Source organism: Lissotriton vulgaris, chromosome 3_1 (assembly GCF_964263255.1).
Source record: "Lissotriton vulgaris chromosome 3_1, aLisVul1.2, whole genome shotgun sequence".
Lineage (NCBI taxonomy): Eukaryota > Metazoa > Chordata > Amphibia > Caudata > Salamandridae > Lissotriton > Lissotriton vulgaris.
The window spans coordinates 2,059,211,341-2,059,230,003 of NC_141689.1; the positions used below are offsets into that span (position 1 = coordinate 2,059,211,341).

Consider the following 18,663-nt stretch of genomic DNA (forward strand, 5'->3'; position numbering starts at 1 on the left):
GATTTGCGGTTTGTGGAAGTGCAAAGGTGAGTCTTTGAAGTGCCATCGAAGTGTCTCGCCAAGTCCCCTTTTACCGCTTCAGCCATTATGCTGCAGTCTCAATGTCCGCGGGGGAAAACGTGTCCATGCACATCACCCATAGCCAGGTAAGATACCTCGCAACCGCTCAATTTTTCCCACAGCAGCAAGGCGGGTTCCGGAGCTGTACCAATCCCTTGGTGAAAGAAAATGCCGAGGCAAAACCAGAAGGCTCCGTACCACTTGTGAAACGGGGATCTCTGAACTGCGTCTCTGGAAAAACGCAGATAATATGACCTAGTCCTCCTTTCCTCTCGAAAAAGAGCAGAGACCACATCGGGGAACAGTGGAGAAGCAGCTTTAATGGCATTTGGTATGGCAAATGCATTTCGGCTTTGAATGCCTTCCTCAGCGCCCAAAAAATGTTCACAGCAGCTTCTCAGGTTGCATCATGGTTAATCCTGCCGCCCTCTTTGTTGCAGAAAGTCGGCTCCGCCCCTATGTAGGTGGTTCACCACCTGATTAAAGCCCGCCGTGTAGCGCCAAACTCCAACACCCAGAATGCTTTGCCAGGATCCCAGGTAGGTGGTGATAGGAATTAAGACCCGATGGGGTGGGCGGTGATGGGATTTGCGGTTTGTGGAAGTGCAAAGGTGAGTCTTTGAAGTGCCATTGAAGTGTCTCGCCAAGTCCCCTTTTACCGCTTCAGCCATTATGCTGCAGTCTCAATGTCCGCGGGGGAAAACGTGTCCATGCACATCACCCATAGCCAGGTAAGATACCTCGCAACCGCTCAATTTTTCCCACAGTAGCAAGGCGGGTCCCGGAGCTATATATATACAGTCTGCTATTCCATTGGAAGAGTTTTTTTGGTTTGCTAATAACTTTGGCTCTGTTTGACGAATCTTCACACAACAATTGAAATAAAAAGTTTATCCACCTCAGCTCCTTCCTGGAAAGTTTCTGTTTGATTAAAGCAGGGGCCAAAAAATAAGTGGGTCCCAAAACAAAAAATCCCCATGCATTTTTTATAGAAGATTCTGTAGAAATTTAGGGTCAAAAATAATTATACATTTTGGCAGTGGAGTCTGTAAGAGTCTCAGAGACTCTATTGGAAGTGGCAATTTAAAAATAGAGCATTCAGTGGCCCATGGAGCTTTATTTCCCTTGGACCATCTCCCTGCTGCGGGAGTCAGAATCTCGCAAGAGTGAGCGCTCTGATTGGCTGCCAACAACATAAGTAAAATGTTTCTGACAGCCATGTCCTGAAGTTCTAAAAATATAAAGATATATGATGCAGGGTAGGGATACCCTTAGTCCTTAGGCCCCATGGGGGGTGGACCCAGAGGGAATTTCCCATGGAGCCCCCCCCCAAAAAAGGTAAAAAAAATGCTGCAATCTCACAAGACTCTTGCGGGATTGGGAAAGGAAAAAAATGGTAGCTCACCATCATTTAAATTATTTATGCGCTGGGGAGCCAACCAGACTGACTTCATAAAGAGTAGGGGGCCTCCAGGAAGTCCACCAATGGGCGAAAAATAATCTGCATGGGGAGGGTGAACATGCGGCCCGTCACCCCGAGAGCCTTGCGTGGCAACCAGGCAACCCACCTTTTGAAAAAAAATCTTTTTATTTCTAAAACAACATCGGAGATACTTTCACCACAAATACAACATATTAGTATTAAGCTTGGACAAATGTACAACCTACTTAGCGTTCTGTATAACATCACTTGCGAGGCATCACTTCCATCATCCCTTCCTCAGTCAATTTCCTCCTGAGTTTCCTCCCATCTCCTCTGTGGTCTCAGGGGTGTACAGAGTTTGCCTCCAAAGTAATTCCATTTACTCCATACCCTCCCCCATTTACCGGAGCATCCACTATTAATATAGACCGCCTTCTCCGCCACCATACACCAGTCCTTATCTCTCTTCCAACCCATCAAGGAGGGAGTTGTATCAGAGCCCCATGCTCTTGCTATGCTTCTCTTGGCAATCATCAGTGCAAGGGTCACCCCTATTTGGTCTCCTCTCCCCAAATTTGTCGCCTCCCACACATTAAAGAGACACCATTTTGCAGAACTGAGCAATTCACTCATGTACACATTGGTAAAACACTGAAATACTGCGGCCCAATACTCTTGGATTTTGGGGCAAGCCCATAATATATGAAAAAAGTTGCCCTCCAGTCTACAGCCCCTACGACAGAAAGCTTCAGTTTGTTTCCCAATCTTTACCAATGTGGTGCATCAGATGTAGGCCGCAAGTGCCTCCAACCATTCCTCCTCTTGTGTGTCTGGGATGTCATTCTCCCATTTCTGGGCACCTACCTTTAACTGGGCAGGAACTCAAGGGGATGGGGTCCCCAGGGCCGGAATCGTCCAGGAAGGGGGGTTGTGTGCCATTGTAAGTATCACCAAGCCCCGGGAAGTAGAGTCCGTGGGGCTGAAATGACCCAGGGAAGGGGGTTCTATGTAATATGCTGTTTTGTAATATGCTGTTTTGTAGCGCGCTCAATTACTACCGGAGTATCCTGGCGCGGAAGACCGCTGGGGAACCCGTCCTGGCTTTACCTGTGAGATGGTCCCTTGCTGGGTATCTCCAAGGTGAAACCAGGCATCCCCGGCGTCTGTGGGGGGCCGTTGTAGAGATGAGGCAAGCTTAATGCCCAGAGTTACCGAGTGTGATCCCTGCCCAGAGTAGGCACCGAGGCGAGAATTATCAGTCCGCTGACCCTGGTCCACGACCCTGCCGCGTCGGGAATTGAACCCTGGTCCCGGGCCGTTCTCTGCCTCCGGGTCTGCCGCCTCTAACCAGTGAGCCACACCTCTCTATGCCCTCCTCCCTCTGCTAAATGTCACTAGGCTCTGGGGGATGGGGTTCCTGTTGGGTACAGGGTCCATATGCCTCCCTCCCTTGCAAATACAGCAGCCCCTGTCCCCTTACACTTCTGGGGGTTGAGGCATAAGAGCCTAACAAGGCCCCCTCCCCTTTTAGTTTTTGAAATTGCTCTGAGTGATGGCTTGGGGAGAGGGCCCACAGGGCTCCTCTTCAATCAAAAAAACTAATGGCCCTGGTGGAAGAGGTCCCTGGGGCCAGGCCCTTTGGCAAAACCCCACTATGAACGGCCTAAGTAAATCAGAACCAAAAAAATTACATGGAATCTAGCCCATTGGATCTAGCCACTTTTCTATCTAGTAAAATTGTGAATTACACAAAACATTAGTATGCAAACAAGACACCAAGTGATGATTGCAAAAGTGCAGTAAATATGGTTACAGTGAAAATAACATACTAAACGATAGAGGAGAATATAATGCAATACTTTATTAATAGAAAACAACAGTACATGTTTTGAAGAAGGATATTTGAAAACACTGCTGAGCTTTTTATTTGTGTCATCAACATATGTGCCTGTCATAGGCATATATGGAATTTTACAATATAAGTTATTTTTTTATAATAATGGAACTGCATAATAGGTTGTGTTTGGTTAATGGACTGTTACATATTGGGATTAAATTTCAGGACACAGATTCAGAAAATGAGGTAAGGATAATAATGAAAAGAATACAGGAATTAAAGGTATTTTCATATTTTCAGCAGCTGTACTGTGTTAAAGGTAAGGGATGTAATCTGATTACAGGGTGTTTCTTAGGACTGGCATGGAAGTTAAGATAGTAAATGAGGAAACTGTGGATTTAAAGTGGTGAAACAGTTGTTAGAGCATCTAAGGTCTGTTTCATATATATGGGCACAGAATAATATAACATAATTATTTAAACACTTTACACAGTAAAAATGAAATGAGTACAATCTTTTGAAAAAAGAATGTTCACCCTAAACTGTGGGCTAGCAATCTTTTCAAAGAGCTCATTTAAATTTGTGGAGACAATATTTTTGTAGTACATCTTAAATAAGTATTAGTGAAAACTATATTTAGAAAGTGGATAAACCGTTAACAGACTCTATGTTGATGTAAGACTGAAGAAATCTCTTAACACCGATGGGTATTTTGCGCATGTACCTGTGAATGAAACAAGAGTAGGAATAGATTTAAGAGATGTCACTATTTGAATGGCAATGCTGATTGCATAGATGATACTGCCTTGACAGAGATAACATTTATTTGTTTTTAGAAATTGGAGAACAGGGGTTTAATGATCATTAATTTGTTAAAGTAGTCTCCCAACAATTGTTTATGATGAAGTACTTTGGATAGAATCATTAGCAATGCCATTATGAGAAATGTAAAGCAAATGGTGGTTACATGGCTATAGGCTTCAGAACTATCTGGGGTTTTGTCTGGGGAAAGCTGGTAAATTCAACAATGTAGATAGGGTATGCAAAGCATTTTGCAGTTAAACAGACAATATTGAAGGTCTAATGTAAGTTGTTGATCTCTTGTGGTTTCACCCCAAAAAAAGGCCATAAACTATATTTTTTGTTTAAACTGATAAAGGTTTGTGGAATTCCTGTATTGAAATATTACAAAGATATACAGGCATAATCTAGGGTAGAGTAGGATTACCAGTTAACTATTAGAGTACAACAGACTACCACTTTTAAAGGTTGTTGAACAAAAAATGTTAGTGAAATGACTATATGAAAACAGCTAGTAGCACGATCATGTAAGAATAGACAATAGTCAATCCTTCTCTAGAACTGTCAGACATCAGAGAATTAATATTAGAAAGAGGAATGTATGAGGAAAGTAATAGGAATTATATTACAGGATGACTTAAGTGCCTTACCTAAATATTGGACTTGAAGTGTCAATGAAATCCACAAAAGCTAAAGAGGTATAATATGAAAGTAAGTCAGGTTCACTTTAATTCAAATCAAGAACATTGTGAAGATTACAAATAAAAATTTGACTGTGGAGGAATCCTAAATGTCTAAAACCAGCAAATCTAGGGAAAGATTAATTACATTAACACACAAATTCTCGCAAATCAATCACTCACTTGAGCTGCTGCCTGGAAAGTGTTGGGTGATTCGTCAAGCAGGGGTAAAAAAAGGGGGTTCCCAAAATGTGTTTTCCCTATGCAATATCCCATAGGGATTTTAGGCATGACTACACCCCGGACCACTGAACAGAATTACACCAAATTTGACAGAAAACTAGATCTTGGTCCAGAAAGAATGCTTTTTTGTAATTTGGAGTAGATATTTCAGTAGTTTTAGAGTTATTAAAGAAAAAAGATTTACACATAGCTAAATGATGTGGAACCACGACGTCCCCCCCACAGAGGATCCGGGAATCTACGCATCAAAAGCAATGCCATGATTGGCTGGCCTTAGCCCGAGAGAAAAGTTGCGGCTGCAATTTTGTCAGTTAGGGCACAGTTCCGGGGAGGGAGGTAATAAAGAGTAAATAGGATCTCAGAGTCAGGATAGAGGATTTGCGCACATGAGGATCGGCAGAACTCAGGGCAACCCCTGTGGGAATCTGCGTTGGATCTGTGGATCCAGACCTCAATTAAAAAAATATACACACTCACTTACACACCCACACAACCACTCACACAGCCAATTGAGACATCCATACAGCCACTCACATAACCACTCACACACCCATACAGCCACTCACACACCCACTTAGAGACCCAGAGAAGCACTCACACACCCACTCATAGACCCGCACAGGCACTCACACACCCATGTTCACATCCATGCAACCACTCACACACCTGTATAGAAACTCGCAACCATTCAGAGACCCACAAAACCATTCACACAAGCACTCCCAGACCCACAGAGACAGTCACACTTGTGTTCACACACCCACTCAGACACTCACACAAACACGCACACACCCATACAGGCACTGACACACACCACTCAGAGACCAAGAGAATCACTCTCAACCCCACTCGATTTTTTTAAAATTTTAAAATTGATTGTGTTAATTGATCTGTGTTAACTCATAATTGTACCCCACGCTCCCCCTTTGCTCGCATTGCCCACAAAGTAACAAAGACCCCACAGGACTCACCAATCAGGTGAATCTAGAGCCGCCTCACTCCCGACCACCATTTTGGGTGTGGGCTTAGAAACGCTCTAGGGGCTAGCGCTCTAGTGTTTGCGAGTACCCTTCCTCAAACACTATTTAGGGGACCAGTCGGCTTCGCGCGGACAACGAATATGTTTGTCACGCTGCTGCTGCTATTTTAGAACTTCTGTTGATTAAAAAATATTATTAGAAGTACTTGCTCGATTTTTAATTTTTTTTTTAATTGATTGTGTTAATTGATCTGTGTTAACTCATAATTGTACCCCACGCTCCCCCTTTGCTCGCATTGCCCACAAAGTAACAAAGACCCCACAGGACTCACCAATCGGGTGAATCTAGCGCCACCTCACTCCCGACCGCCATTTGGGTGTGGGCTTAGAAACGCTCTAGGGGTTAGCGCTCTAGTGTTTGCGAGTGCCCTTTGCCACACCTTATTTAAAGATCAGTATGCAGGCGCGCAGCGCATGTGCGCAGCGTTGCGCCGGAGGAGCGCCAGAGGAAAGCCCGTCTGTGCCCGTCCGTGCTCCGGACGGGCTTAGGGCCAAGACCGCTGCCTATTGTAGGTATTCCAAGGACGAGCTATTGGCCATAGGTAAGAGTGTAGAGGGAATATCCCAAAATACTCTACCACAGTCCGCTGTAATGCTGGATTGTGGGCTGATCAATAGTAGATCCCTAGTAAAACATCACCTGGAAGTGTCAGAGTTGCTAAATGACATGGACCTAGATGCCCTATTCATCACGGAGACGTGGACTACTGTGGACACCTCTGTTGAGCTGGGCTCGTCATGCCCTGAGGGGTACAAGCTATTTCATAAACCTAGGCCACTGGGAAGAGGAGGAGGGCTTGGAGTGATCTATAAAGATAAGTGGGACTTCTCCCCTCTACAGATCGATGGGGTGGCGGGGGTAGAGCTACTGGGGTTCTCCCTGCAAGAACCAAAAGGTAGGATCCTGACTGGATTGATATGTTACAGACCACCTGGTGCGCATACACAATACCAGGCGCTGTTCAACACCATTGCTGCCCTTGCCTTGTCCCACTACAGAATGTTGATCCTGGGAGATTTTAATCTATGGGACAATGGGTCCCTGGGGAGCCACCTGAGGGATCTGAAGGACAACTGTGGAAACTGGGGTCTTGATCAGCTGGTACAGAAACCAACCCATTCAGGGGAACATATCCTAGATATGGTCTTCGCCAACCAGACTGAGACTAGGATGGTTGATATCCTACCTCAGCACTGGACCGACCACTCCTTAATCCACTTCCAGATCTCCATACCCACTGAGGGGAATGGAAGTGAGCGCCCGGTGACTTATAGGAAGGGAAGGAATTGGTCTAAATTACCAAAGGCTAAAACAAAGCCTATTTTTATGAGCAATGTTTCCTATGATCCAGAGGAATCGGTAGACCTAAACTATCAAAAGTATTGTAATCACATCATAAAGACCCTGGATAGACTTGCCCCTTTGAAAAATATCAAGAATAAGAGGAAACCATCTGCTCCCTGGTTTAATGAGGAGCTGAAATCCCTACGCAATGCACGCCGACAGGCAGAAAAGAAATGGCGTAGATGCTATTCAGAGCTGGATAAAAAAATTGTTGAAAGTGGAACAGGCAAAATATAAAGGAGCTATTGCCAAAGCTAAGGCACTCTTCTATGCCACTACTATTCATCAGTCCCCTAACAGCACTAAAACCCTTTTTAATATCATAAGGGATCTCTCACATCCCACCTGTACGAGTAATAAGGTGGTTGCTACTCAAGAACTATGTGATGAGATTGAGATCTATATTGAGGAAAAGATTGCTAAAATTGTGGGGGAGCTGAAGGAGGAAAGGGACAGCTGCAAAGATGCAGTGGCACAGAGAGAAGAAGAGGAACCTCTACCAATATTTTCATCACTGGAAACCTTCACCCCTCTTACAGACGAGCTCTTTTTCAGTCTGGCCCAGAATGTGTCATCTGGGTCACCTCTAGACCCCCTTCCGCACAGGATCTGGAAGGAATATGGGCTAGAGCTGTTCCCCTGGATGCATCAGATTTGTCGCCAATCTCTTGAGGAAGGCGTAGTGCCGGAAGCATGGAAGCAGGCAGTGGTTACCCCCCTGCTTAAAAAGCCTTTGCTGGACCCTACTATTCCGGCGCATTTTAGGCCCATATCCCTCCTGCCCTACCCGATAAAAATTGTGGAAAAGGTGACCAGTAGGTCCCTGTCAGGATATCTGGAAGACAACTGCCTATTGGACAAGGACCAATTTGGCTTCCGCCCAGGCCACGGAACAGAAACTGCATTGGCAACCATGTTGGACACCCTTCGAATGCGAGCCGACAATGGCAACTCCTCAGTCCTGGTGCTGTTGGACATGTCGGCCGCATTCGACAGGTTAGCCATGCAGTTCTGCTAAGTAGGCTGGAAAAACTGGGTATAAAGGGCAAGGCCCTGAGGTGGATACAATCCTACCTGACAGGTAGACAACAGGTGGTGACCCTAGCACCCTTTTCATCTCCCAAGTCCCTGGTCAGTCACGGAGTACCTCAGGGCTCCTCGATTAGCCCTATTCTTTTTAATCTTTATCTGCAGCCCCTGATTCCCATGATTAAATCCTTCGGTATAGATGTGATAAACTACGCCGATGATACACAACTGGTGTTCTCCTTAGAAGGAAGACAGGCGGTGACCATGGAGACCTTTCAGATATGCATGAGCAGGGTCTCCAGGTGGCTGACAATAAACTCCCTTCAATTTAATGAGGGGAAGGCAGAGGTTGTCTACTGCTCGTCAGCTAAACTGAGTCAACAACCTTCCCATGAGATCAGGCTTGCGCCGGGAGCTGAACCTTGTATCCCAGTTAAGACCAAGCGCAATCTAGGGGTACTGTTTGATGTGGATCTCCAAATGACCTCTCAGACCAATAAAACCATTGGTGTCTGTTTTGGACTGTTGAAAGCGCTCAGACAGATTTTGCCCCTTCTGCCTGATGAGTCTAGACCGCTAGTAGTTAGGAGTGTGATCCTGGCCAGACTGGACTACTGTAACTCCCTATATCTAGGGCCCCCCTTATACATCCTACAGGGGCTCCAGAGGGTCCAGTCTATAGCGGCCAAGCTGGCACTTAAAAGACCTCGCAGTTCCTCCACTACATTGGCGCTAAGAGATCTACATTGGCTGCCAATCGGGAGTAGAGTTGCTTTTAAGTCCCTATGTATTGTGTACAGAGCCCTGCACAACACGGGACCTATCCCTCTACAGGAAAGGCTCTCCTGGTATAGGCCTTCCAGGTCCCTGCACTCCTCTAGCCAGGGTCTGGCAGCTACTACCAGGATCAGGAGATCGAGGATGGGAGGCAGAGCTTTCTGCATCTCTGCTTCCAGGCTGTGGAACGAGCTTCCCCAGAACCTCAGACAAATTGGCACCCTACTGGGTTTCAGAAAGAGCCTGAAAACATGGCTGTTCGCGAAAGTCTAATCCCCGTGACTCTATTTAATAGCTCCGGCGGCTGTTCTATATGTCATGACAGCTAGTGTATTGTTGTACCATCTGACAACTTCCTGTTTGGGCGCCAAGATACCCGTAGGGTGACAGTTGCACGTTACAAATAATAAGTACAATACAATACAATACAGACCCACACAGGCACTCATACCCACTCACACTCCCATCCAACCACTTACACACCTGTACAGCCACTCGCACTGACTCAGAGACCCACAAAACCATTCACACAAGCTCTCCCAGACCCAAATAGCCAGTCACACAAACATTAACACACCCATAAAGGCACTCACACCCGCACTCAGAGACCCACACAGCCAGTCATACTTACACTGACACACCCACCGAACATGACATACCCACTCACACACCCAGGTTACAAGGATGTTTATTGTTACAAAATAGCATTAAGAAAGTAGATATTCCCTGAAATAACAAAGGTTACAGAGCCATTATAGTTATAGTGTTCACTTAAAATCCAAAGGGTACAGGGATGTTATAGTTAAGTTCAGATTTTACATACACAAAACCATTGAAAATTAGCAGTTATGGTTATAGTTATCTCAAGTAGCTATAACTTGTGCCTTAAGGTAACACTAACTCACCCTATCACCTTGCATTGCTAATCATCCCACATATTACAATACTCATGATATCTTCAATGAAATATTGATAATATCAATGCAACGTTTGCATTGAAATTATTGATTAGAAAATTGTGCATGGCGGAGACGTGAGTTATAGTTGCCTTAGGGCACGAGTTATAGTTACTTGAGGTATCTATAACTTTAAATGCTGAATTTCTTTAGTTTTTGTCTGTACAAAACCTGAACCGAACTATAACAACCCTGTATCCTTTGCTTTTTTAGTGAATGTGATATATATATTGACAGTCAAACACTGTTCTTCATGACTAAGCCCCACGTGACTCCACCCCCTTTCTGCTGTCACTGCATGAACCCCAATTTATTGGTTCCACAAGTGAAAATGTTTCATTTCCATTGATGTAAAACGTGATAAACACACAGCTGAACACTAACATTGATAAAGATGCAGTACGATTTTATCTGAATGCACAGGCAGTTCAAGGGAAATTAAACATGCTGGCCTTGCAAAATGAAAGCTGCGGTTGATGAGTAATGGCACACATCAGCACAAAAGAGTCCGGTTCTAGAAAGATAAATGCTGGTGATGCTTACCAGGATTTTTGGGGCCTTGGGCAAGAAATATATTGGGATCCCCTGTTCATTATCCACATTTGAGCTCATTGTAGCCCACATGAAGCCAAACAAAGTTTAAGAAACTGTTTTCACACAAAACTGTTGAAATATGTCCTTTCAATGATCTCAAAAACCCTTAAGATGATGCTGGGCAAACCGAAACAGATGTAGAGATAGGCAAAGAGAAGAAAGCCCAGATATCGAAACAGACAGAAGTGAACTTGAGTGAGATAAAGTTTACTTTCTCACAGAGCCCTTGGAAGGTGAGGACCCTCAGCCATTGTCCTGCAATTGTTCCATTTGCAATTGCCCACTCACCCATGCCTGAAAAAACACTGCACACATTAAGTACACATTGTAACACAAGCAGTAGACTGACAAAAAACAATTGGTGGCATTTAAATACAGATTCAATCACCCTCTCAATCAAGCCTATTATGTTGGGAATTTACTTATTGATCAGTACAGACATATTTTCCCCTGAAAGTGGGTTCAGAATGATATGGAAAAAACCTAACAGATAACCCAACCAAGTCCTATTGCAGAACCTACCATCAAGATACAGAAATTACTGCTGCATCCAAAACTGAACCACTCAACACTATGATAGAGTTTGAGAGTATGGAGGAAAACTATTACACACACAAAAAAAAGCCCACGATCCAGTATAGGATGCAATAGGTTTGGGCATACTTGTAAGATGTACACAGAGAACCGAAGGCAGCACCTTTCAGCCCTTTAGAAGATCAATTGTGCCCAGTACATTTCCTTAAATTAGTATAGGAACATAAAGGTTGTTCTTTCATCCGCTTTAAACACCACAGGGAGCCAGTGTGGGTTCTGGCATGGCACTAATTTCAGGTTCAAGCTTCGTAAAGAGACCCAAGGAAAGCTCTTTACTTATTGTTTAATAGACTCTGAACCTTTTAAAGATGGCTAGCAGACCTCTGTGGAAAACAAACAACATGCATGATGTGGCTTAATAAGGTCACACAACTCTTAGATAATATTCCTTTCTTTTTCCATTTATATGGTGGAGATACCGAAACCTTAAAATACGCAATATTTCATGCATTTTCCCCAAGGTTGAGTGGACAACATGGCAGAGTACTGTACTGCTTATGAATTCTTCATCCATTTACCCAGTGCTGGAGTAAAATGAGTGCTACTCTACAGGTCATTGTGTTGCAAAGGAGCCCAGCTCATAAGCATTACAAAAATGAGACCTTGACTAAATTCTTGAGTTTCACCAAGACAGTAAGCTACTAATGGCGGCCTGATGGGAATAGTTTTCTTCTGTGCGTGGCTCATGAGGTGATGTCCTCACATTTTGTTCTTAGTACAAGCTGACCATTATCAGAGTCAATAATTATCCCAAGCAATAAAAACGTTTGGCTGTCTCCAGGAATGAGTTGTTCCACAAGAAAAAGAATGCGGATGACTCAGCCAATGTGAAGTTTATCACTACCTTTTCTCATCAGGCACATAACTTACACATGATTCTGAAGAAACCTTGGCATGTGCTGACGACTGATGAGGTATGAATGTGTATCTTCACCCCAATCCTCAAATTACCTTTGGAAAGAGCAGATCACTGAAGGATGAGATTAGCCACAATATTATCATGAGCCATGACAAGCTGTCTAATGAGCAGGGTAGAGTTGGATTCTTTTGTTGTAAGAAATTCAAAGCATGCAGTAATAGCTCTGACTGTTCTTGATTTCCAATACCCAATTCAACTAGAGAGTTTGTGATCAAGAAAACTTTGACTTGCAATACCACATATTGTGTGAATGACCTATTATGTCCTTGTAATAGGATGTATATTGGGAGTACCATGCATAAGGGCTAAGAAACAACTCCTTGAAATATTAGGGCAATGAGGCATAATGATAAGCACTATCCAATGGCCCAACATTTTTTTGATGCCCACTTCCAGAATGAGAAATTGTTACGCATGATTGTGATTGATGCAGTAGAAATTGATGTAAGGGTTGGTAATCGTGAATTTAAACTGTGTAAACTGGAATCTAGATAGGCTATAGACTTTGAAACCCTGGTCCCGCAGGGCCTGATTCCAGTGTAGAACTGGCAGTCCATCTGGATTAACAGGATGAGGAAGGGGATTGATTGAATTTTGCAGTTTCTGATATTTTAAATTGTTTTTTATTGAATTTTCTATTTTCTACTTTTCCATGCAGGTAAATGCACTTTATGAGACAGAGAATAGCTGGGGAACTCCTGTCTTCCAATACTCCAGTAATAGAGCATTTTTCTAATTGTGACGTAACTATGTTCATGCTGAGCCTAATCATGTAATAACATTGGGCATAAATGTATTTTTAGGAACTATGCCTCTCATGTGTTACCGTGTTGCATGCACTGACCACGTGGACAAAATTGTATTAACATTGGCAATAGTTTACTAAGAGCATTTGCCACTGCACGAGTCTTCAGTGTTGATTTGCATGCAATTACCACTTGGGCAAAATTGGATGATCCGTACCATGATTGTTATTGCAGGAACTTTGGCATTGCATGCATTGCTAATGTGAAATTTTTTGCATGATGTGCCCTTATGGGAATAATTATCTATTGCAAACACAAGGAGATGATGGATGGAGCCCTGCAACTTTTCAGACACTCACTCCCAGTCACAGTCTGGGTTGAATCTGTCATCGTTCTTTTATAATCTATTGCCTAATAATCGTGCATGCTCATTGTTAAAATTGAACAACTAATATTGAACGAGAGTTCTGCGAGGGTTTTTTTAGTATTCAGAAATGGTTGACGCTCATCAGGTAGCGGTGAGAGTGGAGAAGAATACAAATATGGAACGGTGCTGCTAGGTCAGGTGGATCCCAAAACCCCTGAGAAAGAGTGGGGTTAGACCCCCTCCACAAAGTTTTACAAACAGGCACGGCTATTCAATATTAGTTTTACAAACAGGGTCCAGAGCACACGAAAATTTGTTACAGGGGCACTTCAGGGCATACACTACGCATTCTGAGTTACAGGTAAGATGTTTGGAAATCCTGTGGGGAGGTTGTCTGTCAGAAATTTCGAGTGTTTTACAACTTTCACCATATTTGCAAGCATTGCACTGGTTGCACGTATAGAAACCCTGATTCTCATTTTTATTTTTAGTTTGATTAACTAAACAAGTGCTCAAAGCTTGCAAATATGGTGAAAGTTGTAAAACACTCAAAATTTCTGACAGGCAACCTCCCCACAGGATTTCCAAACATGTGGACACCAGGAACACGGCGACCCGGGAGTACGCGGTTCTACAACCACTGTTCGTTTCGGAAAATAGACCGAGAGTTATCGGCTTTATAATTAATTGCCATCGCTGCTCCTGGGATTACTACTTCAATCACTACAAGTCAGGGGAATCGCTAGGAACACACACGTAATCCTTGCTATTGACTCATATAATCCCTGAGACTCCATACTGAGAACGCCTACTCCTCGACATAGGGTGCTGATGCCACATCCTTGCCAATCATCGTAGAGGTCACGGGCCCGGCCGGGTCGGAAATATCACCGGCTGAGCGAATTCCATGCTAGACACAGCCAAGTATAGCCCTGAGGATTCGCATTAGCGATGAAACACGTGCCGGCTGGCTGTTTTACAAAATATAAGAATTTCATCGGACTGTCCCCTTACAGGAGAACCCAGAATTTTCTGTTGCTCGGTTGCTTTTTGCATTGTATATTAACTCATATACGACTTAATGGTTTCTGGCTGATGTCTGAGCTGTGCTCGAGCCCAGCACTTCCTGCTCGAGAGGATTCATTGGACCAGCGCAGGGAGGCTGTGCATGCGCACTTTGTTCTCTGTGCTCTTGTGATGCATTTATCCCTCGAGTCTGCGTGTGTGTGTTGGTCACTTAGCAACCACATCAGCGTGCTTGCATGATTGGCAGCCAAATTTTGGGAAATATTTCACTGAACGTTTCACTATGTGCAAAGCTTTTTCTCATATGTCTGTAGAGTCATTTACTCAACTCCAGCACCAGGCCGGTGGTCTTGAAGGTTTGATTTGGTTGCATTTCTTTAACTTGTTTTCCATAAATATTTTTCATTTTTCTTCTATTATTTTACTCTGTGTCATTTACTCTTCTTATCATGGTCAATACCAATTGTGGGAACCCTCCACCTGCATTTTTCAAGGGTCCTATCCAACCTAGCCAGAAGTGGGACAAATGGCTTTGTCGTGTTAATAATTGCCTTTTGTCAATTAATGGTTCAACGTTTCCTTCTGAAAGGAAAAGAGCTTTGCTTTTAAACCTGATGGGTAATGATATGGACAACATTTTCGAACATTTACCTTCTTTGACACCCGCACATGAAGTTGAAGCGGGTGAATAAAATAGCTTTTCAGAGGCTTTGGATAGATTGAAGAAAAGATTCAAGGAAGAACCACATATTGTTTTGGAAAGATTTAATTTTATAGCCGCCACCAATTGATTAATGAAACTGTGGATGCTTACGTTTTTTTCTTTAGGGTTCTTGCTTCTCACTGTGCATTTGGTGTTGAACTAGATACTTACATCAGAGATCAGTTGATATTCAATGTTCCAACAAAAAGATCCAAGAACAGCTTTTTTGCCAACATAATCTAACTCGACAAGAAATAATTGACATTGCTAAAAGTGTGGAGAGTTCTATTAGTTCTTTTAAAACTATTAATGTTGACGGCACTGTTGTAGGAGTAGCAGTGTTATCAGTTAAAGATAATAGCAAATTGCGTCCTTCCAAAGCAAACTTTTCAAAACCTGTTACTCCTTTTGGTAATTTTATGTCTAAATTAGTTTGCAACATTGTGGTTCTAAATCACATTCTGCTCGGTATAAGCAACCAGTGAGGGGAAAAGAATGTTTTAAATGTGGTAATTTTGGCAGTGCTTGTTTAAGAAAGGGTAAAAGAGATTCCACTGTTCAGTAGTATGGTAATGAGGAGCAGTTTGAACAAGATGTGCATCAGAGAAGGTTTGATCAGAACCACCTGATCAGAAAAATTATGATTGTGTGACTACTTCTCAAGTAGTTGACATAGTACCTGGTATCTGTGAACCTAAGCAATGTCATTTGATTTCTGGTGTTTCACTCAGTGATGTGAATGGGGAACCTTATGTTCCGCCTATGTGTGAGGTTATAATTGATAGATCATTAGAAGTTATGGCAGACTCTGGTTCTCTATTCACCATTATCTCTTATGTGTTTTTAGTGAGAATTGGCAAGATAAGGATCTGAAGCCTTCTGATATCAAAGTATTTAAGTATGGAGGAAAATAAATCTCCATAAAAGGCTATTTCATTTCTAAAATCAAGTTCAGACATAAATATATTTTTGAGAAAGTATATGTTGCTGTAGATGGAGTGCAGATATTAGGTTGGAGTCATCAAGGGAAGTTCAACATCACTCTTCATCCTAATGCTAAAGTAAAAGTTTGCTTTGCTGAAGACATTGATTTTGTACAAAGTGTTCTGGATAAAGATAACAGACTATAATGTATTCTAGGGAAACATAAGAATCACTTCCAAAAGGAACTTGGTGAAGTGAAAGGTTTTTTGCACCATATTCAATTAAAAAAAGGTGCTGTCCCTGTAAAACATAAATTGAGACATGTTTCTTTGTCGGTTCGAGCGGAATTGTCTCAAATGCTGAAGAATATGTGCAAAGAAGAAATAATAGAACCTGTTGATGCATTAGAGTGGGTTTCCCTGATTGTTTTGGTAAAATAAAAAATGGGGAACTAAGGCTCTGTTCGAAATTAAGGTCTGTTAACAAGCAAGTTCTAGTGGATTGTCAACCTTTGCCTAGAATACACAAATTATTAGCGAAATTGGACAGGGTGAATGTTTTTTCGACTATAGACCTCAAGTCAGCCTATCTTCAGGCGGTGTTGTCTCCTCGATCAAGATATTTAGTTATTTTTATTACACCTGATAGGGCATTCAGGTATGTCAAGATGCCTTTTTGTATAGCGGCTGCTGCATCAGTATTTAAAAAATGCATGTTATGTCTGTTTGGAGATATCAATGGGGTGGTCGCATTCCAAAACGATATTCTGGTGTATTCAAAAACTGATGATGAGCACTCTACTTTACTTAATGGAGTGCCAACCATTTTGGAGGAGAACGTAATGACTGTTCGTCTCGATAATTGCAAATTCTTCATTAATGAAGTAAAGTACCTAGGCCACACAATTTCCAATTCTGGAATTTTTCCTAAGAAAATTTTGTTAAATGCCATCCATGATATGCAGAGTCCCACATGTAAGGATCAACTCAAATACTTTTTGGGGTTATGTGAGTATTACTCAAGGTTTGTACAAACGTTTGCTGACATTGTTTTTCCATTAAGGTCATTACTTAAAAAGGGCATCAAATTTGAGTGGTTGGATGTTCATACCTCTGCGTTCATCGGTCTTAAAAAAGCGATTATAAATTCTAAACCATTGTTTGCCTTTTCCCATGATGCTTCCAAAGTTGTCACGGTGGAGGCCAGTGCGACTGGATTTGGAGCTGTTCTCAGTCACATCAAAGATGGCGTTCAACACACTATTTCATTTGCCTCCAGACCTCTGACTACAGCAGAGTCTAGGTATTCCAATATTGAGCTTGAGGCTTTGGGGTGCACATGGTCTTTGGAGCATTTCAAAATGTATTTGTGGGGCAAAAATTGCCATCCTAAAACTGATCATAAGCCTTTGGTTTCCTTTCAAAACATTGCATAGAAAAGGCTTCATCTAGATTGATTAGAATTTTATCAAAGCTCTATGAATATCATTTATCTGTGAGGCACATTCCTGGGACACAGAATGTGAGAGCTGATTGCTTGTCCCATTTGTCAGGGGATGTTGTGTCAGGTCCTAATTTGTCAACTCATTAAGAATGTGTTGTAGCATCTTTAGATGATGTGGTACTTTCTGTGGGAGAAGTTATATCTACGGAAGAGAATGTCTGACATAATATCGACAGACAGAATATCTAAATACAAAAATATCGGAGCAAAAATATCGACATCAAAAATATCGGAATCCTATCTTCATAAAGGTAAGTACAAAAATATCGAAAAAATAATATCGTAGTACAAAAATATCGGAATCAAAAATATCGTTTTTTTAAATGTAATAATAATGTAAAAATAATTTTAAAATACATATAATTTTACAAATATTAAATAAAAATATTAAAACAAAATTAAAACTAATACATTTACATTTAAAATAAATAAAACACTTAATAATTTAATGTAATTTTTTTAATGTTATTTATTTGATTTAATGTAATATTTTTTTGTTTTTACCCTGTACGCCTGTACCCCAAAAACCCAAAACTGACCCTGAACCCTAAAAATATCCCTGTACCCCAAAAACCCAAAACTGACCCTGAACCCTAAAAATACCCCTTTACCCAAAAACTGAAAACTGACCCTGAACCCTAAAAATACCCCTTTACCCAAAAACTGAAAACTGACCCTGAACCCTAAAAATACCCCTTTACCCATGAACTGAAAACTGACCCTTATCCCTAAAAATACCCCTTTACCCAAAAACTGAAAACTGACCCTGAACCCTAAAAATACCCCTTTACCCAAAAACTGACCCTGAACCCTAAAAATACCCCTTTACCCAAAAACTGAAAACTGACCCTGAACCCTAAAAATACCCCTTTACCCATGAACTGAAAACTGACCCTGAACCCTAAAAATACCCCTTTACCCAAAAACTGAAAACTGACCCTGAACCCTAAAAATACCCCTTTACCCAAAAACTGAAAACTGACCCTGAACCCTAAAAATACTCCTTTACCCAAAATTAATTAATATTATTTAATTACCAATTAATTATTAATTAACAATAACAATAAAGTAAATATATTAGCACATTAGCTGTAATT

General features: G+C 42.1%; 1 protein-coding gene across 9 annotated transcripts in view; it reads right to left on the reverse strand.

The window, feature by feature from the left end:
* Positions 1-18,663, reverse strand: part of ZDHHC2 (zDHHC palmitoyltransferase 2) — a 579,224-nt gene that overhangs the window by 133,765 nt on the left and 426,796 nt on the right. Inside the window, exons 12-13 of one of the 9 annotated variants that reach the window (XM_086962599.1) lie at positions 4,772-4,811; positions 3,915-4,044 (exon numbers count right to left, since the gene is read on the reverse strand). The exons of the other annotated variants lie outside the window; for them this stretch is intronic. Coding sequence (XP_086818725.1) covers positions 4,793-4,811 — 19 coding nt within the window. The 3' untranslated portion in view covers positions 3,915-4,044; positions 4,772-4,792. Of the gene's footprint in view, positions 1-3,914; positions 4,045-4,771; positions 4,812-18,663 lie in introns of those variants that run through there. 9 annotated transcript variants of the gene reach the window in all.